The sequence below is a fragment of the Adiantum capillus-veneris genome, chromosome 29 (genome assembly GCF_014529385.1).
Source record: "Adiantum capillus-veneris isolate H3 chromosome 29, ASM1452938v2, whole genome shotgun sequence".
Classification (NCBI taxonomy): Eukaryota; Viridiplantae; Streptophyta; class Polypodiopsida; order Polypodiales; family Pteridaceae; genus Adiantum; species Adiantum capillus-veneris.
The window spans coordinates 65,360,451-65,385,497 of NC_140959.1; the positions used below are offsets into that span (position 1 = coordinate 65,360,451).

The 25,047-nt window shown below is 46.4% G+C and overlaps 1 protein-coding gene across 2 annotated transcripts in view; it reads left to right on the plus strand.

Annotated features, from left to right (window-relative positions):
- LOC147419326 (basal transcription factor complex subunit-like protein) overlaps positions 1–24,710 on the plus strand; it is a 113,219-nt gene extending 88,509 nt beyond the window's left edge. Inside the window, exons 11-12 of one of the 2 annotated variants that reach the window (XM_086505990.1) lie at positions 24,016–24,202; positions 24,287–24,710. In XM_086505990.1, the coding sequence (XP_086362116.1) occupies positions 24,016–24,088 (73 nt within the window). In that variant the 3' untranslated portion in view covers positions 24,089–24,202; positions 24,287–24,710. The remainder of the gene's footprint in view (positions 1–24,015; positions 24,203–24,286) is intronic. The other variant, XM_086505989.1, reaches the window with a different exon arrangement.
- Positions 24,711–25,047: the final 337 nt, after the last annotated feature.

Consider the following 25,047-nt stretch of genomic DNA (forward strand, 5'->3'; position numbering starts at 1 on the left):
ATCGAGCATTGGCAAACTTCGTGTGCAATGATAGGGTGTTCAGGGCACGCGAGCGACGTTCTACTCAGATCCCTTGGTACCACAAGAACTATGCCGTGGTTGACTATTAGGCCGAGAAAGCGACTTTGATAAATGAAGGGCTCAGAGAATTGTACTTGATAAACTTCAGTTTCTTTACTCGTTCTTTTGGGAGAGAACTGAACGATGGATAAAGGTTGAATATGTTTTGACGTGATCAAAAGAACGCCAATATTTTTCTCCACACTCATGCCGATTGTTTTTCAGAGGGCCTGAAGATCAGACCATTGATCTGATACTTGGAAGCACGCCACCAAACCGACCACCTTACCATGTGAGCCGAGTACAGAATGAAAAGATTATGAACCCAGTGAAAGACCTCTTGGAAAAGGGTCTTGTCTAGCCTAGTACTTCACCGTATTGCTCTCCAGTGTTGTTGGTTTTGAAGAAAGACGGATCTTGAAGAATGTGCATCGATTATAGCATTGTCAACGAAATCACCATCAAGAACAGATTTCCGATTCCTAGGATCGATGATATACTCGACAGGTTACAGGGATCCTCGTGCTTTAGCAGGATTGACTTGAAGAGTGGATATCATCAGATCAGGATAGCGCCAGGAGATGTCTACAAGACAGCTTTTCGGACGACTTTTGGGTTATTTGAGTTTTTGGTGATGCCTTTTGGCTTAACCAATGCTCCTGCGACATTTAACCGGATGATAGACAGGATTTTTCGAGAGTAGAGGCTGTTTGTTGGCACTTTCTTTGACGACATCATTGTTTTCTCCAAGAATGAGGCAGAACACAGAGATCATCTGCTTCAAGTCTTTCAGGCATTACGAGATCACACGTTAGTGATTAATGCAAAGAAAAGTGAATTTTTCCTACCAAAGATACACTTTTTGGGACACATTGTGTCAGCAAGCAGGAGTGCAAATGGACCCGGCCAAGATAGAGACTATCCATGATTGGCCCGATTTGAGGAATGCCCATGAAGTTAGAAGCTTCTTGGGACTGTGTTTGTACTACAGGCGGTTCATACGAAAGTTTGCAGAGGTTGCTTCCCCTTTGCATATCTTGACACAGAAAGAAGTCCCTTTCTCGTGGGGATCCACAGAAGTGACTACCTTTCAGACATTGAAAGAGAAATTGACTACGGGACCAGTTTTGACTTTGCCGGACTTGCAAAAGTCATTTGAAGTATATTGTGATGCTTGTGGTCGTAGTCTGGGTGCGGTCTTGATGCAAGAAGGCCATGTCATTGCTTACGAGAGCCGATTGTTCTCTAGGCCGGAGATGACAGCACAGATATATGAGAAAGAGCTTTTGGCAGTGATCCATGCTCTTACTCAGTGGCGGCACTACCTACTCGGAGCGGATTTTACTGTCTTTATAGACCATCAGAGTTTGCGCTACTCCTTGTCACAGAAGCAGCTTTTAGAAAAGCAGATGCTATGGGCGAACATCTTGTCACAGTTTCACTTCCAGATTGTCCATGAGCAGGGACATAAGAATGTGGTGGCAGATGCTTTGTCTCGGAAGCCGTTGGATCTGGCTATTTCCGCGATACATCATAGGAGCTTCGAGGACATGGTCGATTAGTATGCTACAGATACAGATTTTGCAGATATTTTCACACGGATACGGGATGGGGAGACAGTAGCTGGATACTCCCTTCGGGAAGGCTACTTGATGAAAAAGACTATGTTGTGCGTTACACAACCGTTGAGGGAAAAGGTTATGACTGAATGCCACTGTCCACCTTTTATGAGTCATCGCGGCATTGCTACCACCATGAAGGGGATAGAGAGATCCTTCTATGGGCCGAGACTCAAAAAAAGGATGTTGAAGAGTTTGTGCGTAGTTGCTTAGTATGCCAGAAGGTCAATTTTGACTGGCATAAGGCACAGGGATTGTTAAAGCCTTTACCCATACCCACCCGCCCTTGGAAAAGTATTGAAATGGATTTCATTTTTGATCTCCCGAGAACACAGAAAGATCACGATGATTTTCTGATTACATGGCACGTCTGAGACGATTGTCTCCGACAGAGACCCCATATTTATGAGTTTGTTTTGGAAGGCAATTTGGGAGAACATTGGCACACAGTTGCAGTTCTCGTCATCGTTCCACTTGCAAACTGACGGGCAATTTGAGATTGCCAATTCAGTGATTTTAGATTTATTGAAGTCTTGTATCTCGGATCAGAAGACTCAATGGGAAAAGAACTTATCTTTGGTGGAATTTGCCTACAATAACACAATACACACTTCGACGGTGAAGACGCCATATGTGAGATTGTTGAAAGTGCTGCGAAGGTTCCATCCTTCTTGAGCACGAAAGATTAGATATTTGAAGCGAATGAATATTCGCGAGATTTGGATACGGCTTTTGCCAAGGTTTGCGAGACTTTGTAGGAGTCTCAAGAACGACAGAAAAAGGCAGCGAATCGCTATTGTCGCAACATGAAATTGAAGGAGGATGATTGGGTGCTCTTACGTTTTGAGAAGGCACGCCTACGAAAGAAAAAGGGAAGGAGAGGCTTTTTCCAAAGTTTAGTATGCGATACTACGGACCTTTCCAGATCACTGACAAGATAAATGATGTCTCCTTCCGATTGAAACTGCCAGATACTTGGAGGATTCACAATGCATTGCATGTGAGTCTCTTGAAACCTGTTAAGGGTGATGTGTCTGATGATGGGGAGCTTGATGAGCAACCGGAAGTGGAAGAAAACGAGGAGATCCTTCTTCCTGAACAGATTTTGGCACATAAGGCTACGAAGAATAAGGGTAAAGTCCGAAGGCGGTTCTTGATTAAGTTCAAGAACTTTCCTGCATTTGATGCGAAGTGGATGGAGGAGGAGTACCTAGCAGATACTCCTCGGATTGTGAAACTTTACCTCGATGTTTTGGTTTAGCATAGTCTACTTCAGCTTGGCCGAAGATCTGGTGCAGTGGCATGCACAAGAGGGGAGTTACTCCGCTCCTTTGTCAACAGATGCCTTGATTTTGATACTAAAGTCACTTATGTCTCTTTGAGCTTCAGGGATACTGAGAGCTGATAGTATTCTGCTGGATGACTTTATGAAATGGAATTCCTGATAATGATGCCGATTTGTTCTTGACTTCTTTTGAGTGCAGGAACTGATAGCCGAAATGATTGCGGCATTTTGGTCTGATTGATCTCGAATAGACATGGTTGCAATAGGGGTTAGTCAATCAGACATCGATGAGGTCCCGATTGGACCTAGATGTGATTGCTAGCTACATTGCCGATAAATCATGGTCTAAGATCCGAATGAATGTTGAATGTCATGTGATGTCCTGTGATGTCCTGTGATGTCGTGTGATGTGACTGTCGATTTGGTACATGTGCTAGATGTGTGTCCCTAGTACGTAGGTACTAACAGTCAGTGTCTGCTAAGACGGTTTATGGCTTTTGTCGGTTTTGCAGGCGTAATCGCGGTCGATTACAATGCTTTCAAGAGGGGGGTATGTCGCAGAGTGACGACGTGGCAGACAGTTGAAACCCTAATTTGTTCCAAAAACCCTAATTTTTGAAAATCGCGGAGGCTAAAAAAAATAAAATAATTTTTTTTAATAAAAATGATGAGCAACGCGAATTTCGCTTTTTACTCTACGCAAGAGAAAAGGAAGAGAATGCTTTTTTTTAACAAAAAAAGGAGAGCTTGAGAGAGAAGAGCTTTTGACCTCTTATGCTTTTAACTGGAAAGCTTTTGGGGCTCTCCTTTTGGGCATCCCTTGTAATCTTTAAATTAGTGGTGAGGGCCTCACTTCTGAGAGCATCTGGACGCAGAGTCTGAGAGTGAAACCCTAACCGCTCTCTTGTACTTTGATGATTGATTAATACAAAAAGAAATACCGAAAGGGGCGCCAGTCTTTGGGGCCAATATCTCTAGGCACGGAACTCCGCCGGGCCAGTGTACATCTATTGTGATCTGTGACTTGTTTTGAAGTGGTTATTTGGTGCTGTCGCGGTTGATTCTTGACTTGGAGTGTCCAAGTCTGTTACAGGGGATCTAGCCTAGACGTCGTCGAGATGGGCGAGCAGACGTAGTGTGAACCCGGCCGGTGTGGCCGGCCATTATTATAAAAGGGAGGCCAAGGCCTCATTTGTAGTTATCGACCCTCACTCGCAGAGTGCCAGTGGTTAGCCCGTGAGGCTAGGAGTTCCCGAGGTCTCACCATTTCAGTGGTTTTGGATTTGTTGAAGTCTTATATTTTGGATTAAATGATTCAATGGGAGAAGTATTTGCCCTTGTTGGAGTTTGCCTACAAAAACACAGTTCATTCATTGACGAGAAAGGTGCCATTTGAGGTAGTCGAGGGTGCTAACAAGGTCCCACCATTTGTGAGCACCAAAGACAAGATTTTGAAGCGGAGAAAAAGCAAGAAAAGCAGATTTTTGAGAATTTCTAGACGGTGTGGAAGGCCATCTAGTAGTTCAAAGGAGGAGAGCTCGTCCTTTTCTAACAGTGACGAGATGAGCAAGAAGACCAAGGAGTTCAAGGAAGAAAGTCAGACCGTCAAGTTTGAGACGTTTTCAGGCTACCAAGACACCCATCGAGCCCTTGAGTTTGTACAATTGTTTGACGTCGCCTTCTGTGGAGGTCGGTTCACAGAACGCTCCAAGGTGCAAAGGGCGGTATCTTACTTAAGGGGACTGCATAGACATGGGAGTCTACTCTGTTGTTACGCACATAAGCACTTGCGACGTTGTTAAAATTCAAGAAAAATTTTCACATCAACATGGATATCAGATGAATTTGCAAGAGATGTCATCATGGCTTGGCATCACTTAAAATTGACTGAGAAAGTTACAATGGATGGCTACTACCAGAGGTTTTGAGATACTTATTTGCCAATGTGATCGTCTTGGAAGATTACTTTGAAAAACGAGATTTAGCGGTTTTGCTGTGGTTTGCTCAAAGAGATTCGAGGCTATTGTCTAAATCACAAGTCTTACTTTATTCAGAGATTTATGCAACATGTAACGAACGATTTGGAACGCATGCCAGCTCATGTACGGATAGAACAGTGTCCACCTCAACAGGGCAAGAGTCTGCCAGTGAAAAGAATGAATCAGGGGAACCGGATGACAACTCATCACAGGATTCTGGAGAATCAAATGGTAGCACATTCAAAGGTTTCAACGAACTAAGGGAACCAGATGCAATTTCATCAGAGGATTCCCGAGAAAGGGGATCATATGATAGTGCGTCTCAAGGTTCCGACGATTGAGACTAACGTGCCAATGGACAGGGGAAGCTAGCAAAGATGCCGACAGGTCTCAAGGCACAAGAAAAGAAAGGAAAAAGGGAATCATCTGGTAGATTAACGAATTCCCTAAACCCAGGATAAGATTTTTGAAGCAGATCAATATGATCTAGATCTGGATACTGCTTTTTCCATTGTGCACGAGGGTCTTGAGAACTCTCAAGCACGGCATAAGAAGGCAGCCATCAAGATTCGACTGTTAGGTGCAGCGGAATGAATGTTTGCGCTTTGCTCAAGATGAGTGCTCCGAACTGTGCTCAAGGGTTCCTTTTAGTTCTTATGGAAGGGAGAGCCTTCCGTTCTCCAATGGAAAGTGCTATGATCACAAACAAAGTGAATGGACACTGTGCGTGCAAGTGTATGAGACTGAGAGATTGAGAGAGAAGATATAGAGTGGTACAATGACGATGCAATGGACTGATGCAACCTGGGACTATGTCGCTGACGACGACGACGACTTTAGGGCTGAAATCTGTGGTCTTCTATCTGCTGTCCAAAAAAATGCTATGGCTGAAAATATGGGACTGTTCGGGGTGGCTGAAAAACGCTGTTTTGGCTGCATTTTTGAAGGCTGAAAATGGCGATACTCTGCAAGTCTTTATGGCTGAATCTGCTGCTATTCATGCATGCTGAAAACGTTGCCTATCTGCGGCCAAATGGGCTGAAAATAGAAAACGCTGATCTGTCTTGTAGCGTTAGTAAAAACGCTGGGCTGTAGGGATGTTGGCAATGAGAGAACTGCAAACGCCAGGCTAGGGGTGATGATGATGCTATAAAACGCTAGGCTGAATTGTCGGCGATGAGGAGAAAGTGAAAACCATAGTTACCGGGGAACGCCCCCTAGCCCCCGTTCCGGCGTTCCGGGGGGGCATTTCCCTTCCCGAACGTTCCGAAACGTCCCGAAACGTTTGACGTTCCGGGTGGCCAGTGCAAACCGGAACGGCTGTTCCGGAACGTTCCGAACGCCCCCAAAACGTTCCGAAATGCCCCTTGAACGGCCAACGGCTACAAACAAATTTGGCAAAAATTGAAAAAATTGAAGTAAATGTTTGGGCTTCTTTTTGAAGTGTGCAAGGCCTCAAGGACTCATAAAATGCACCCCCCTCCCCCTTTCTCTCCACAAGCTAATCCTCAAGGCTCAAGCTCTCTCCCTCTCACACTCTCAAGATCTCTTCCTCTCAAGACTCACTCTCTCAAGGCTCAAGGCTTTAAGCCTTCAAGCTCTCTTCCTCTCCCTCCCACTCTCTCAAATCTCTCCCTCTCCCTCTCACTCTCTCGAGTCTCTCCCCCTCTCTCTCTCTCTCTCTCTCTCTCTCTCTCTCTCTCACATCATCTAGTCATAGCAAGATTGAATGGTCTTCAAAACGAGTTTTTTGTGAGTATTAGAGTCAAAGCACTCCAATACTCGTATTTAAACACAAGAAGCTAAAAAATGCACTATTTGGGTGTTTTTTATACCTCCCGTTCCGTGCCGTTCCCGTTCCGAACCCCTAGCCGTTCCCCCGTTCCGCGGGGATCTCGTCGCCGTTCCCTTTCCGCGTTCCGGGTAACTATGGTGAAAACGCTAGGGCTTGGTGAAGGAGATCGCCAAGGCTTGTGGGTGCTGACGGGTTCTTGCTGAGAGAGAGGGAGTACCTGCTGCCTGGTGGCCTGTTGTGCTCCTTGCTCATCTGCCCAAGAGTGCTAGCATAGGGTTGCTTATATATTAACTTAGCAAAATTGCCTTACCTACTTTTGTTGGAAAGTCACTTAAAAATAATAAGTGAAAAATGTCAAAAAGAGGGAAAATAGGCTAAATGCATTGGAAAAATCCCCTAATTGATTCTAATGGATTTTGATGGGAATACTGATGATCATGCTGTGTGCAACCAGAGGATATGCATCTACACTAAGTGATTGGGCATGCACGGTCTACGAATAGACTCATAAAAGTGCCAGATCACTTCTAAGCTAGATTGACTGGACTGACTGAACCCTGATCATGCTGTAGCTTGTGCACGGACACATAGGGTTGGATGTGTCATGTGACATCTCCTCCTTTTCAAAGTGAGGTACTGGTACCGAACTGTATGCGTCGAGGGAGATCGCCAATAGAATCCAGAATCCTGGAAGGGACTATTCGTCGGCCCACTCTGTTGTGTGGGTCGTGCGGTGCTTGAACTTCATAAAGGTCTGCAACGCTTGCTTCTTTGGGCCGCGCCGAAAGCGACTCAAAGTCTTCCGTGGATCCTTCCATGCTTCAACTTCGTCGAGTGTCCTGTTTCTTTCTTCTTCAAGAATCTTCATGGCTGAAAATTCCTGAAACCACTTCCAACACAAAACCATGAACATACCCATTCTATGTGAAGTGAGTGGAAAAAATCTTGTCTTCTGTGAAGACTGTGTATGCAATGTAGATGAACATAGAGACGGAGTGACAAACCGTTCATCAAACACATGCAAACAATGAGATCGGATCTTTCTCTTATGATCTAAATCAATCAACTGTGGCAATTCACAACGGAAATGCCTATGCTTGGTGCTCATACTTTCATGTGCTAGTTCGGAAACTGTGTCATGCCAAGGAAGAGAGATGGAATGTGACTTCCTTACATGCATACTTTTCAGCTTTTCATGAAAAATCCGCATACATTCGTGCTCATTCATGAGTGAAACGTGCTCAAACATACAATATGTCATGCCTAGTAAAAGGGATCACATAAAGACGCTGACTAAAATACAGAAAACGATCACGAATGAAACACTCGAACAATGCATGCGTATCAATCATGCGAACACATAATACTTCCTGTGAGGGTTCTGTTGACCTAGGCTCGAGAGCCAAGATCGATCCTTCGTGATTGATCGAATCTGTAAACGAGGTTAGCTTCGCTAGAAAAAGCATCAACTAACACATCATCCTTGTGAACAATCACATCTTTTGCATGCAAATAATCATGCTTGTGATAAATCACATCTTGATCATGCAAATCATCATGCTGATCACAATCATGCAAATCCTGTGTGTCATGCTTTGGAGAAAAAGAGACTGAGGGAGTCTCCTTTTCCCGAATCCTTTCAATCTTGTCGTGCATATTAGCAATGAGAGATGGAGAATGAACAATGTCCTCTCCATGAATGACAATGGGAGAATCACTTTTGGCATTGAGAGTGAAAGTGTTAGCCTCAAAATCAATGAGAGGGTTATTATCATGAAACCATCGGATGCTCAAAATCTTATGACATCCTGAGAGAGAAGAAACAACAAATCTTCTAGTGAAGGCCGCTTGTTGAATTGCAAACAACACATCAAGGCACTCCTCCGTTATGAGAGCGTCCATACCGGGAAGAAAGCCAGAGACCTCCATAGGAGATCTCGGACTAACTTCGAGGCGGGCTCTCTCAACAAGAGAGGGATTGATCACATCATGCATACTACCTGGGTCAAACAATATGACAAAATACTGTCCCGACGTACAACCATAACATTTAATGAGAGAATCATCAATGGGAGGGTCATGAGAAACTTGGGGCATACTCGTGTTATCATTAATTGCATTGACAGAGGAAGTGGGTTTTGTGGATTCTTTAGATTCATTCGATTCAAGCTTTTAGGACATGTTCTCTTTATGTGACCCTTAATATGACAATGAAAACAACGACCTTCCTTAAAATAAGTGTTTTGCTCTTCCGACAAAAAAAGTCTTGCGTTTCTTTCGTCTCGCTCGCGGTCCTTAGCTTCTTGTTGTTCTGCTTTGCTTGCGAGTTGTGCCAACGCAACTCGATTCGTTTCTTGTTGTTGTGCCATCATGTCTAACATCGACTTGACCATCGCCTCCATAGATGTGGGTCCAACTCGTGACGTAGATGGCAAAGGGGGAGGGTTGGAAAAATCTCCTGGTGGGGAGAATCCTTCGTCGCCTCTCTCATGCTCATCACCTGTATAGGAAGTATCCATTCCGCTTCGGGTGACGACCATGCACTATGATCTTTGGTTCTTAAGTTCACGAGGAACTTGGGTTCTTGAGGTTTTCTTTTGCTTGCAAATCGCGTTTGAGAAGGATCTCCTCTTCACCCGAGTTCTACTCTTTTCCGCGGGCGCACCCCTTGGCGGCCTTGCGCTCACACCAAGGTTGCTTTTTCCCACCTCACGTCGAGTGGCCGGCCGCTAATTGCACGGTCCGCTCTCAATGAGTGAAAAGGGACACAAGGGGAGGCTGGACAAGCCCTTCTTTCCTGGGATTCCTGTCACTCTTCAAAAAACACAATTAGGAATCGACACGCCCAAGCGAACTTGGGTTTGTGCGACCGCAACAATAAAAAAAAATTCTTGTGATTCTTGTGGTTCTTTCCTTGAGTTATACAGAACACTGCCAAAGCTCTGATACCAATGTTAGGTGCAGCGGAATGAATGTTTGCGCTTTGCTCAAGATGAGTGCTCCGAACTGTGCTCAAGGGTTCCTTTTAGTTCTTATGGAAGGGAGAGCCTTCCATTCTTAATGGAAAGTGCTATGATCACTAACAGATTGAATGGACACTGTGCGTGCAAGTGTATGAGACTGAGAGATAGAGAGAGAGAAGAGAGATATGACACCAGAGACGTTGTAAGACCCTCCTCCGAAGGCCCCACTCGTCGGTGAGAGTGGTCTACTTATTGATTGCACAAAGTGGTACAATGACGATGCAATGGACTGATGAAACCTGGGACTATGTCGCTGACGACGACGGGGATGACGACGACGACTTTAGGGCTGAAATCTGTGGTCTTCTATCTGCTGTCCAAAACAATGCTATGGCTGAAAATATGGGAGTGTTCGGGGTGGCTGAAAAACGCTGTTTTGGCTGCGTTTTTGAAGGCTGAAAATGGCGATACCCTGCAAGTCTTTATGGCTGAATCTGCTGCTATTCATGCATGCTGAAAACGCTGCCTATCTGCGGCCAAATGGGCTGAAAATAGAAAACGCTGATTTGTCTTGTAGCGTTAGTAAAAACGCTGGGCTGTAGGGATGTTGGCGATGAGAGAACTCCAAACGCCAGGCTAAGGGTGATGATGATGCTACAAAACGCTAGGCTGAATTGTCGGCGATGAGGGGAAAGTGAAAACGCTAGGGCTTGGAGAGGGAGAATGACAATGCTTGTGGGTGCTGACGGGTTCTTGCTGAGAGAGAGGGAGTACCTGCTGCCTGTGGGCCTGTTGTGCTCCTTGCTCATCTGCCCAAGAGTGCTAGCCTAGGGTTGCTTATATATTAAGTTAGTAAAATTGCCCTACCTACTTTTGTTGGAAAGTCACTTAAAAATAATAAGTGAAAAATATCAAAAATAGGAAAAATAGGCTAAATGCACTGGAAAAATCCCCTAATTGATTCTAATGGATTTTGATGGGAATATTGATGATCATGCTGTGTGCAACCAGAGGATATGCATTTACACTAAGTGACTGGGCATGCACGGTCTACGAATAGACTCACAAAAGTGCCATATCACTGCTAATCTGGATTGACTAAACCCTGATCATGTTGTACCTTGTCCACGGACACATAGGGTTGGATGTGTCACGTGACATCGACGCTACTTGTAGCTGAAGGAAGAAGATTGAGTGCTCTTATGGTTTGAGAAGGCACGCCTAAGAAAACGAAAGAGAAAGGAGCGGCTTTTTCCAAAGCTAAGAATGCGGGACTATGTCCCTTTCCAGATTCAAGAGAAGATAAATGATGTATCCTTCGGACTGAAGTTGCTAGATACTTGGAAGATTCACAATGCTTCTCATGTCACTCTATTGAAACCTTTCAAGGGTGAGGTGCCACTCGACAGGGAACTTGAGGACCAACAACCTGAAGTGGAAGAGAGCGAGAAGATACTCTTTGCGAAACAGATACAGGCTTACCAGGAAAGGAAAGCGAAAAGGTAAAGTGAACGGCGGTTCTTACTTAGTCAAGAACTCTCCAGCATTGGATGTGAAGTGGATGGAGGAGGAGGACCTAGCAGATACTCAGATTTGGAACTTTATCTTGAGATTTCGGTCTAGCTTTGACTATTCCGAGAGATCCCTAAGATCACCACAGTTGATTCTGGTGCAGACGGGACCGCACACGAGGGGAGTCACTCCGTTCCTTTGTCACGGATTACCCAGATGGAATAAAGTCATTGATTTTCCTTTAGACTTCAAGGATACTGATGTGCTGATAAAATTCTGCTCTATGACTTTATGAAAAAAGTACTTTGAAATGGGAATTCTCGAAAATGAATCGGATTTTTGTGTGCTCACTTACGTGACTATATTTGAGTGCAGGTTTGAAAGTTAATCCGACATCAGAGAGGTCCGGCGTGGATCTAGATGCGATTGGTGAACACTTTGCCAAGAATCATGTTCCTAGATCTCGATGGATTCTATGTGATTTGCTTGGAATGGATTTGATGTTCAGTGACTTTCATCTTTGTGCAAGTGCTGGATTTGTGTCGTTTAGTGCGTCGGTACTTAAGAGTCGGTGTCTACTGAACTAGTTTATGGCTTATGTCTGATTTTGCAGGTGTAATCGAGGGCGATTACAATTCTTTCAAGAGGGGGGTATGTCACAAAGTGATGACGTGGCAAGACCCCTAACATATGGAAAATGACTTTTAAAGTTATCCCAATTATTGTTCCTTTCCGACAGGGCCTAAGGGACACAAGGCTATTAAAAATAAGGCCAAAGATGAAAATCGTGCAAGGAATGCTGACGTGGCAGTTTGTATGGACGTTCTTCATTTTGTATGAATGATGACGTGGCAGCTGTATGTAATTCCGCGATTTGCGTTGGCAACTTTTGGCACCAATTTTTGGACCAGATGCTTTTGGAACTTGAAGCTTTTGAACTGATTGCATTTGGGGCTCTACTTTTGACATCCCTTATATAGTTTAAAAGAGCCCTTGGGGTCTCACTCTGTAGAGTATCTGGAGGTAGAGTTTGAGAGCAGAGGTCCCTCAGGAGTTGTACTTTGCAATGACAAAATACCAAAAGGGGCGCCAGACTTTGGGGCCAATACTGGTGGGCACGGAACTATGCCGGGCCGTTTTTACTCTCTCTCTCTCTCTCTCTCTCCCCATTGAAGTTCAATGATTTTGAAGTTTTTGTTCGTGTGTTGCTATTGATTTCTTGCTTGGAGTGTCCAAGCATGTTACAGGGCTCCCGCTGGAGGGGGTGAAAACGGTTCCCTATCAGAACACTATGTTGCTGAGTTGTAGGAGGTCGGCCACCAAGGGGGGCAGTGTGGCGAGCCCGTCCTTGTCGATGGTGGCTGGGCACTTGTTACCAGTCATCAGCTGGCTGATTGCTGGCATCTGTCGAGGTACCAGCGTGTGAGTCCTGGGTACCTGTCTGCTGAGCATGCTCAACCTTGGGAGGGTGCACATGCGTTGTGGGTCGAAATCTCCTGCGAGGACAAGCCTTCACTAAGTGGTCCATCTGTCTGAAATGAAGTACTTGTTCGGAAGTCCCGGAGACTCTACCTCTGGCATAACCATCCTCCGCTCACCCTAGGTAGAAGGACCATCTTCGGGAGGGAGTGTATCACGACCCAGAACGTGAATTGAAGGCACACCAGCAGCCTTGGCTACAACTGAGGTTGTCGTGCACGGGGTCTCCAAGACTGTCTCGATCTCAGAACCAATCTTGGAGAGCAGCGGTAAGCATTCCCGCCTCAGTCTAGGGAAGCAGACCGAAATAGGCAAGTCTCCCTCCTCTACAAGAACATCTGATGCAAGATCGAACCCATGGTGCCACTATCGGAAGTGAGCTCCGATTGCTCGGATGGCCAATGGGCTCATCGAGATGACCTTGGCCCCCATTTCGGGAGTCTCGAACTCTATTTGATAGTATCCGGGCCCAAGGAGCTGGGTGTCAATGATCTTTCCTACCTCTGCTAGAAGGTGGGTGTGCAATAGGTCACATACCTCTCCGCGACTGGTACGGTTGCCATTAATCTTGCAGATGACAGAGGTGGCCAGAAAGCGCTCCACCTTTGCTGCGAGGTTCGCTTGCTCTTCTGGCAAAAGAGCAAGTTGGATGGTGGGCTTCATCTGAGTCCCTCTGTGGCGGAGCACGAGCGTCCATCTGTGTCTGCTACTGCTGGCAGGGGGGTGATGGCGCGACCTTTGCTGCTGCAATCCCTTACGTTGAAGGGAGTCCAAACAGAGACAACAGAGGTCAGCACAGTGAAGAAGCAATTTGGGGGGGGGGGGGGGGGAGCTGCGTGAGATGGTGCCTATGAGGAGGGTTGGGCGGGCAGTGGGCTGAAGTGAAAGAGGGGAAAAGGAGCGGGCGGGGGAAGACAGGGCAAGGGATGGCAGCGCGAGCTGGGAAGGGGGCGAGGGCGGCGTGGGGAGCAGGGCCAAGGTGCGCGAGGTGGAGCGAGGGAGGGTGCGGCAGGTGAGATAGCAGAGCAGCGAGTTTCTTCGTCGCGTAACCCTTCGCAATTCCAACATGCACCGTTAAAGAAGTGTAGCACAAAAGTTGAACTTCGCATCTTTTATCATTCGTATGTGGCTAATAACAAATAATGTACTGTCGAGGATAATGAAAGACCGGATTTGAGCATTGACATGCTCCAATAACTTCGCTTCTGCAAGGTCCTTTGGCTTTTGAAAGTTGCTCCAAACAAAACCTCCAAGCTAGTAAGAATCAAAGACCGCCATCATGGTAGCTTTCCAAATGGCATAGTTGTCTCCATTCAATTGCCAATCCGAGGGAAAGGTAGGGAGTGTAGGTATTTTTATTGGTTGATCACCTACGCCGGAGTAGAACTGGGACCATTCTTCCCACTCCTCGTTGACGGTGGGTTCACCGCCATGGGTCTCTTCCTCATGATGTACTTCGTCATCACGGGTTGAGCTTGTTTTAGAATCATCACTCTTCTCCATCGTGTTGGAGAATTTAGGCATGTGATAAGGCTAGGTCAAGGTAGAAGATAAAATTTATAGATCTGCCCACTTCAGCCGAAATCAGCCCGAAAAGAGTGAAAAACGCACAAAAACAACAAACCGTCTCTTTTCGTTGCAATATATAAGCATCACAAACTTGCACAAATCACCGATCCGACTCAAGAACATGTTGTGGCTATGATACCATGTCAAAGGTGCAGCGGAAAAGGGTGAATCGGGTGATGAACTTGTCTGCAACCACGAGCAAACCTCTGTACCGGGCAGCCAATAGATCTCGTATCTATTGCGATGGATCTCCTCGTCGTGAGGCTCCTATCGCATACCGCTGACCAAACTGGCACGTGAACTGTCCGTACGCAATGTCACACCGAGAGGGTGTGGACATGACGAAGGAGAGGTAGTGCTAGCGAGAGAGAGAAGAAGAAGAGAGTTTTAACGTCGTAGGAAACTATCCCAAGAGACCTTAGAGAGAGAGAGAGAGAGAGAGAGAGAGAGAGAGAGAGAGAGAGAGAGAGAGAGAGAGAGAGAGAGAGAGAGAGCCCAAACATTGGATCTCTGCATTGATAACACACATGCCAAAAGTACAACGCGCGGGGGGGGGGGGGGGGGGGGGGGGGGGGGGGGGGGGGGGCGCGGCACATATAGGCAAATCACAGATATATGTAACCCTAGGAACGGGGGTTTCGCCTCATGCCAGCCTACTGGGTGAGCAACACAGTGAAGTGCACCACTGTGAACAAGTGCGTCTACCTCAAGTACGGCCGGGCACAGCCACAAAACAGCCCACACTCCCTAATCTGCTCCTGGGAAATACGGGAGCCACCACTGGATAGGAAACTGGATTCTAACATCTCTCTCATTTTCTCTAATCAATCAAGAAATTTTCCATTCCATTGCGTACACTCTATTTAATGTACCTATTCTATACGGCTATGGTGTTTACACAATGATGAATGCCCAACGGTTTATCTATTGTAGCTCCTACATGTGGTATCAGAACTAACATGTAAATAGTATTTCCTAATTACATTGGTTAGATCCCTATGCTAGATTGAGCTCTCTCTCTCTCTCTCTCTCTCTCTCTCTGTCTCTCTCTCTCTCTCTCTCTCTCTCTCTCTCTCTCTCTCTCTCTCTCTCTCTCTCTCTCTCTCTCTCTTTGGAATAACAGAGCTCTCACTGTCTCCCCCTTGAGCGAGGGGCAGCCCTGCGGGGGGGTCCCAAGCGCAGAGAGAGATTTGCCCTCCCCTCTCGTCACCAAGTCGACCTCGCCTTGGTTCTTGACCTTGAAGTTGCAACCTGTTTGGGATTTCTCCTGCTCGTAATTGTTCGGGAGTTTTGCTGCTCGCAACCTGCCCGTCTACTCGACACTTCAAGAGCTTGCAAGAGTTCATTCGTTCGCCAAGGTCTTGTTTGAGGATTTGTGCACAGGGCCTGCTCACACAGTGAGAGGCTCTCAACTGGTTGCCTGTTCGCTGAGGTCCAGTTTGAGGATTTGTGCATCCACATGGCCTGGTCACACAGTGAGAGGCTCTCAACACAAGGGTATTGCCAGGTCGGCGTTGTTGCGGGCTGGAGTCGTAGGCTGCCTGGAAAGGGAGCCCCAGTTGACCTCGATTTGAAAAACCACAAGAACAGTGTCCCACAGGTTTACAAAGAGCCAAGCTTCAAGGAATTTTACACCGTTCACACAACACTCAAGGTTTACACACCGAGTCATGTCTTCCTTCAACACGCCGACCCCGAGCACACGCAAGAGTTTTCTTGCTGTGGCAGCTGCACCCAGGAAGGATCCGGCCGCTTGCCAAGACGCGAGGATCACAACCCTATAGGCTCAGATCCAAGCACTTGTTTTGGAGAATGCTGCACTCAAACAACGCTTGAGTAAGCTCAAGGATGTGGCAAAGGAGAACGAAACTCTACTTGCAAAAAAACACGAAGTCGAAGCTTCTCTCAATGAGACTGCCAAGGCATTTTAACAAGAAGCCAATGCAGCAGCGCAAAATCCAAGCAGCCTTACAATAATGCGGGCTACAAGAATCCCTTGGGGTGTTGATGACGAAAAATCTATGGAGCATTGTGAAACCACCATGCGGTTCGGAACAAGAAGAAGGGGATGTCAACACTGTGTACTATGAGAATGTTTTATAATGGGCTTAGACACTGTTACAAACCCAAAGTTTGGTGGTAAGATCTACCCTCTTGCATTAGATTCATCTTTATGAGCCTTATGTAGTCCATCCCCACAGCTTCCCATAAGCACTCGCAAAGATTGTAACAATCATGGTGCTTTTTGCTTGTCAAACTTGTCTTTTCGGCATACTTTGCATGCTTTCACAAATGCATCCTCATGTCTTCTTAAATTTGACCAATAAAAGAAAAGTTTCAACTGCTTTCACTATAGATCAATACTGTGGTGCCTTGCAAACTGAAGAGCATGAATTTCAACCAAGACCTCAGCTGTTTAGTGACACACAATCTTCTATTACTATAGAGAATATCCTTGCAAATAAAAGAAAACTTCAACTGCTTTCACTGTAGATCAATACTAGGGTGCCTTGCAAACTGAGGAGCATGAATTTCAAGCAAGAGCTTATGTCACGTGTGCACTGTAGTTGCGCCACGTTGACATGCTTCTGCTAGAGTCTAGCGTCAGTCTTAGCTTAAGACCTAGCCTGGCACCCTTTTGAGCCTCTAGTAGGACGTGCATGTCTAGGCTGGTCATAGTTGCATACCCTCTCTTGCACAGAACAACATTTCATCTTATATGCATTTACCGTGTGTGAACCGCCTCTTAGCATTGCATTAATAATAAATGACCTTTCATATTCCAAATCGTGGGGTTCAGCCAGAGGGCTGCCCGACCCAGCTTTTTGCACCTATAAGAGAATGCCCTTGGGCGCCAATAGAGAGCAGAGTAGTGACATTGGCCACAAAAAAAATTCTAAGGTTTGGTAAAATGGAAATTGGACCCAAAGTCAACTTCTCTTTTTAGGACTTGAAAGCTGTGATCTTCTTGAAACTCGAAAGTGACCCCATTGGATGAATTGGTGAAGCAACTCAGTAAAATGGTGGACAAGTCTCTTGTACTAACAACATAAGCCTAGAAAGCTTCGTACATCATGTACTATTCTTAAATCTGGCCTTGTAGTGATTACTTCCCCTGTACAAGATCCATACATTTTCCAAAGCAATGCTTCAAGATTCTTCCTTCTAGTTCAATGTTCAAGACCCATTCAGGCCAGCAACGTTGGAGCCACCTCCCCAATCTTCAGCCGCACGACGACGTTGAGTCGTACCAGACATGGTCATTGCGTTGTGCATGGCGCCACGACCTTAAGCATGGGGACCACAATTGACGGCCTACACCATGGGCAGATTAGCGTAATGGTATGGCAATGCACGTGGCACCGAAGACTTGATCCTGGGCACATCTGTAGCGTGGCTCTAGACCACATCATGGGATAATCATGAGAGGGATTTTTTATATCTTGAATTCACAGACACAATTGTTTCTTTCTTACCCAGACGAAGTTGTCTGAGAAACACAGGTGATGGGTATACATTTTGTCTGTCCATCTATTTCGTGCTGGAAGCATTATCAAACATCTGCTCATCCTCAAGATCGAAGTGTCTTTGAGAGTGTAGGGAATTCGGTGATTGTGTGTGTTTTCAAGGAGGTTTAAAATTACAAGCAGCCATAGCTTTTGAGAGAGAGAGAGAGAGAGAGAGAGAGAGAGAGAGAGAGAGAGAGAGAGATGAAATGAAATGTTATATTAACGTCTTCAAAAAGGCCAAAATGACCTATGAGACCAAAAAGTTACAACTCGTGAATCTGATACCATGTCTGAGTACGGAAATTACCAAGTTACAAAGAACTAACACTAAAACACTAAGGCACTAAGAAGAAAGGGAATAAGGGGGGGAGGGAAGGGGGGTTTGTGGGTTCAGATGAAATCTCTCATCGGTCACTGTCGGATCTCATCGACTTCCTCCATGATCAGAACTTTGGTTGGGCGTCTTGCATGTCGAGCTAGAGTGATATGTATCTTCTGTTGCAACCTTCGTCGGTAGCAGGAGACCCCCCGAGGTCGTGGACGTCTGGATCTGCCAAGTTCAGTGGCTCTGTCAAGCAATGTACCTCTAGTATGAGTAGGCTGTAATGACTGCTCAGTTTGCTCTCCTCTGTTTGGTGTAAAGAACTCTGTGATTCAGCTCTGAGACTGTCTTTGCCCTGATGTCCTCAGCAAGCTCTCCCTAAGTCTGCGCAGCTCTAGCAGGAACAATCCGAGACACTTCTGATCCTTGTATCTCATGACTCTAGAAAAAGGTCCGAACCCTTCTCTGAACAAGCAGTGGAAGCGTCCGCGTATCTCATAGTATGCCGGGCAGTGGCATGTGTAGTGCAGTTCTGTCTCTGGCTCTAAGTTACATAGGTGACATATCCTGGCTCTTGCTGGCACCCCTCGGAATCGGCCAGTCTCGATCTGGAGCTGATGTGAGGATGTGCGTTTTTGTCCAATAGCGCATCTTATCCCATGAGATAAGTGTGTATCCATGTATGGTGGCCTAGTCACAAAGCTGTCCTTCGTGAGTTGGAGAAGATGCTCTTTGTAGAAGGCCATCTTCGTGCCCAACTCTTGTGTCGGCTGTATCCATGTGCTCCTGGTGTTTAGTTGAGTCAGATCCTGACGTATGAGGCTGGTGATCTCTGTCCGTGTGAGAGACAAGGAGGGTGCATCCAAGGAGTATTGAAGCGGAGGTAATCTATCCATATTGAGACCATGCGACTGGAACCATGATGCCATCTGTCCATACCAACATGCTGTATCGCCTTGTAGAGCTAGTTGTCGAGATGACTCCGGGGCAAGCCGAGCGTATCTGTCTCTGGGGAGATCCCATAAACCGTGCATAAAGGAAACTGATCTCGTCAGTGCCTCCACCACGAGGGGGGGGGGCGGCTAGCTCGGCTCGGATAATCTCATGTGGTATTGAGGCCTTAGCCCGAATCATCCGAGCGATCATAGAGACCAGAGGCCTCTCCATACATCCCCATCCATCTGTATTACCAGATCTCCCATGGTGGTCTACCGAGGGTCCCCATACCTGAACTCCATAGAGCATAGTTGGAGTCACTAGAGTGTCAAAGAGCCATAGCTTTGTTCGCGGTTCCTAAAACTGAACCTGCGAACACATCCTCTCCAGTCCTCCCAAAGCTGCATATGCTCTCGTCAATCTAGTCTCTGATGCTCTCCTTAGTGAAAACACCGGTCCACTGAATACTACCCCAAGATAGGTATATGCATCTGTGTACTCCACAATCTCCTGGCCATACATAAATGTGGGTGCCGACCTCCTGACCCACTGTGGTGTGGTGTTGAACACCATAACCTTGGTTTTTCCCAGATTGACCGACAATCCACTGTCACGAGCAAATGTATGCAGAGCATCCAAATGACACTGCATCCCCTCTGGGGAGTCTGAAATCAGCACAATATCATCAGCATATAGTAATAGCAGAATCCATGTCCCTGCTGGCTGAGCCCCCTGTCTCCCTGTCGCTCTACATAGTCTGAAAACTCATCCACATACATCCCAAAAAGAGTCGGGGATAGTGGGCATCCCTGCTTTACTCCAATAGTGGAGTGGACCATGTCAGACATTCCCTCAGTGGTGCGTACCCGTCCCATCACTGTCCTGTATAGAGCCAGAATACCCCATATCAGCTCTGTAGGCACACCCATGTCCTATAGTCTGTGTATAAGTCTGGCTCTCGGCACCGTGTCAAAAGCTTTGCGGAAATCCACAAAGCTACAATAGATTCTCTTGCCATGGTGTCTACCCTCCTCAATAATAGCTCTGAGTGTCAGAATCTGGTCAAGAGTGGAGAAACCTCTCTTGAAACCTGCTTGCCCTGGTGCTCTTATTCCCTCTCGCTCTGCCCATCTACTCAACTCCTGCTCAAGGACGGATGCATACAACCTAGCTAATGTGTGGCCAACCATGATGGTGCGATAATTCGCGGGAATCATGGGATCTCCTGACTTGAAAATAGGCACAATCGTAGACATACTCCAGGTCTCCGGGAAGCCTTCATACATGGCTCGATTAAACATCATAGCCAGGAGCTCTGCAAGCATATCCCTGGCATGGATGAAGTGCTCTGCTACCAGACCATCATGATCATGCTCTCTCCTTGTCTTCATCCTGTCAATGGCTTTCCTTACCCTCTCGACAGTAAAGAAAGAACATGTCTCTGGGCATGTCTCTAGTGGGTCCGGCAGAGGTTGTTGCCCTGATGCTGTGGAGAGAGATGTGGCATATTCCCCCCATGTCTCAGTGGAGGTGACCGCGGGTGGTGGTGAATGCTCATGGAATAGCCTCCATGCTTCGCCTGAGTCCTGACTTTATAAATAGCTGATATAGATCCCGCTCTAACTGAGATAGATAGGCCCTTTTCTCTCGTTGCACTAGGCGGCGAAAGATAATCCATGACTGTTGATGTGTGGTAATACCCGTGAGCACTTCCCTCTGTAGTTTGATCCTCGTCTCTTTGCACTCCTCATTATACCAACTGTTCTGGGGCATGTTCCCAGATCGTCTCCGTGTGGGCTGGCTGTGGGGGTATGCCTCTGATGCTACATCATGGAGCGTCTCTGTCAAAATCTGAGTGAGTTCATCTAGTGGCCGTCCCGGCTGGCTGTATATCTCATCCATATACACAGAATCTGTCTCCCTCATGAAGGTATACCGAGTGTGTATGGGGACCCCACCTAATGGAGCTGTGCTGAACTGAAAGGTCAGGGTGAAAGACACGATAGCATGATCAACTGCTACTCCAAGTGGCCTAGTGCCCACCATGAAATTCTGAAAGAATGGGATGAGACCTGGGCAATAACATAATCCACTGTGCTTGCACCATATCTGTGTGGAAAGCAAGTAGAAGTTCCGGCTGTCGAAAATCTTTGTAGGCCATTCACAATGGCCAATCTGTGTGCGGTTCCCATATCTGTCAAGTATCTACCATACTCAGTGTATTCCTCATCTTGTGATAGTCTGGATAGACCCATCTCTGTGACGTCCAGCTCCCTGAGCATCTCTTCGGAAGTATCATAAAATATTGTCTGGTGGTGGGCAGTCCTGGCATTGAAATCCCCTAGTATGATAATGTCACCATCCTTGGAAAACTCCCATATGTCATTATCCAAAATAGCAAAGGGGGATTGTCCTCTAGGTGATGCATATACTGACGTACTAGGAGGAAAGTAACAAATAGCAATGTAGAGGTATCTGCCCGCCTCTGCCCTGAGCCTCACCCACATGTACTTAGCGTGTTCATCCTTGCGTGCTATATATATCATTGGCTGCAGTTCCTCCCTGAATAGAACTGCCACTCCCCCTGAGCCCCGTCCTTGATGCTCCGATCTGGTCTCTTGTTTGCAGGCTGTCTCCCATCTATATCCGCTCACCTGTGGCATGGATTGTCCCGGTGCTTGATGCGTCTTAGAGTAGAAAATGATGTCTCTCCCCATAAAGCTATCCTCAAAGGCCCCTACATCAAGATGGAGTGACCCGTTACAATTCCAGGTTGCCATCTTTAGTGTGGTCCCATAGGTCTCGCACCGTCATGCGGGGCGTCGCTCCAATATCACCACCTTTCCATCCCTGTAAAAGGCAATCTTCCCCTTTTCCCTTGCTGCTCTTATTTCCGGCATTACTTCTTGCATATGAGCAATCTGTGAGAGGGTGAGGTCATCTCCAAGAAAGATGCCCGTCTTCTTTAGAGTCGCTCTCTTCTTCAAGAAGTCTTTCTTCGCTTCCATGGAGGGGAAGCGGAGAATGAGTGCCTTTTCCTTCGAGGTTTCTCCGTTGCTCCCACTTTTCTTAGTGCCCACTCTCCAAGCCCTTGTATGCGTCTACTCGTTGACCCCCACCAAGGTCATGAGTTCTTTCACCTCTTTGTCTACATTATCTGCGTCTCTGAGGCCACTTACCCTTACGTGTAAGGCTCGCACACGTCTCCTTTGCTCCTCTTCGAGTGTCAGGTTGATGATGGTTGGTGTGGGGGTGGGAGTTATTTCCTTGCCTTTCCCTTTCTTGACAATCTCGATCCATTTGTCGGCCTTTTCTGCTTTCTGCTAAGTCTTTGTGATGACATCTACCCACGAGGTCGTCATTTCTTTTTGTTGCTCCCCACCTTCTTTGATGGCCCGTACTTGTTCCTTGATCGTGTTAAGCTCTTCAATGACAGAGGGTTGAAGTTCTCCCTCTTCGAGGACATTCTGCGATCGCACCTCTGCAAGCTCTTTCTTGAGTAGTGCGATTTCCTCATCTTGGGCCTTCACGCGATCTTTGAGTGTACGTATCGTGCTTTCCTGTGCTGCCACGCGTGCGTCGAGGCCGTTAATAGTACCTAAGAGGTGGCAGTTGATCTTGCAGATGGACTCGCTCAGTTCTTCTTTGCATTTTTGGATGGCATCCTCCACCGGGTCATCCTTGCTATTCGGCTTTCTCATGATTGAGAGGCCGCGACAAAGGGGGGGGGAGAGGCGGTATTGGAGAGAGGAAGAGTCGCGGTGTTTTTTTTTTTTTTCTCTCTACGCGGACAGAGTCGCGGGTTTTCTCTCTCTACGCCTTTTTTTTCCTCTCTCTCTCTCTCTCTCTCTCTACGCCGAGGGGGGCTTAGGGTTGGGGGGTGGGTGGGTGCCGAGGGGGGCTTAGGGTTGGGGGGTGGGTGGGTGTTTAGGGTTCAAGAGGGCGGCGGGAGGGTTGCAGAGAGGAGGGGGGCAGGAGGCGGGGGGGCATGGTGCGGAGAGAGTGGGCAGGGCGCGAGGGGGGGGCAGGGGCAGCGGGTGCGGGAGCAGCGCTGGGCAGAGAGAGAGAGAGAGAGAGAGAGAGAGAGAGAGAGAGAGAGAGAGAGAGAGAGGGAGCAGAGCAGGGCGCAAGGTTGCGGGAGCAGAGCAGAGCAGGGCAGAGAGAGAGAGAGAGAGAGAGAGAGAGAGAGAGAGAGAGAGAGAGGTGCACGGATTCTGAAAATTGACTCAAATTACATAGGGCATGGGGTAATACATTTTACCATCTCATATATACAACATTGGCTTTATTTATATAAAGCTGGAATAGATACCACGGCTGATATCTTTTCATGTAGCCTGACTAAGCAGCTTACAACTCATAGGACAAATGTCAATACAAAATAATATACACATGTAGAGATGTTTCCCATAGTCGCTAGACAAAGGACGTTTCTACGTTGTAGGTAAGAGTAGTTTCTTACACCAGCTGTCGGTTAGGCTTTATTTATCTCTGCAGATTTAGCTTAGATGTCTCACCTGCCTGCACAAAACAATGAAGGTGCCGATAAGAGCACCATTACATGAGTCTTTGATGCATTTCAACATTAGAGAGGCTAAGTGGTGATGAATTGTTGTCATTGTATAACAATGACCACATGAACTTTCTCAACTCGCCTATACGAGTTTGCAAACCAGGAAACACGTCTCAATTTTCAGCTCCACTTTTTTCCATTTCTGATAAGGACACTTGAAAGGAGCCTTAAGGCCAGTGCACGACTGCTCTTGTGATTTGAGACTTGGGAAATGAAGGGGTTAACCTTCAAATGAAGCGTAAAACATTAGAGGGCCACATGTTGCGAGGGGCCAAACGGCTAGAGAACATTTGCATGTAAAAACAAAATGTCACTACTTCAATTTTACTTTTCTCATTATTTATGCACAGATTAATTTCCAGCGATGGCAACAGTCTGGTTTCAAATAATGCCAATCATTTGACGTTTCTGCAGAGCAAATTTTAGCCAGAGTCGGCTTAGCTCTATTGGACTAAAGCGTAAAAGTGCTTCAATGGAGAAGACTTGATTGCTGACCGATTGCGAGACTTTAGGAGAGGACTTACCAGTCAAATGATGAACAAAGCACCCAGAATCAATGAGAGTGGCAGCCAAAGGAATTTGCAAGTGTTCATCATATGCGGTAAGTCTCCTGTCGCTCAAATGATTGATGCACTGTGTTGCACGAGTTTCATGGCTAACACTAACAAAAATCTTCTTGGCTAAGTATTGCCACAGCCTTATCTACAGTGGCGATACGATCTCCTGAATCTTCAACTGAGTTCTAGGAAACATGGACAAAAGCAAGCAGTTGTTTTATGATCAGCTTTAGATTACAAAGGTTTTGTAGATATGTGCTGGCCGATTTTGATAGATAGATGCAATACATCGAACTGAGGGCTACCTCTAGCCAGTTTCTGCCCACACTCTTCAATACATGATGGAAAGGTGCTAACACCAACTGCTTCCTTGACCCTTTTGTAGTGAAGCTATACTGTAAAAAAGAGGACGTTTAGATTAAAAGCATCACTGATGTTGGGAGAACTGTTGCGTCAAGCATACTGTACCACTCTATGCTAAAGATTTTGCAGAGTTCTTACTTTGATTTTGATTATCTTGTATCGATTGGTTATTGAAGGTTTCTTTTTAGCCTTGGGTTGCAGGAACTCTTTCTCGTTGGCAATCATTGCAGCATTTGACGTATTTGGGCGATCGATGTGGACCATAGGCCACCATAGTGGTTGATGATTAATCCTTGTTTGGATTCTGTGAGTTATTTACAGATTTATATGATCCGTTCTATAAAGATTGGTATACTGATTACTAGTTGAGTCTCTAATGTGGGTATGGGTAGTCTAGCTGTGAAATATTGTGGAGAGATCTAAATATTTGCCCAACTTTCTTGACCTAGGTAGGATGAAAGCATGATTGATAGACTCTCATCGTCAAGTTTTTGGATACTAGTTAGGTGTGTAAATTCTAAGGCTG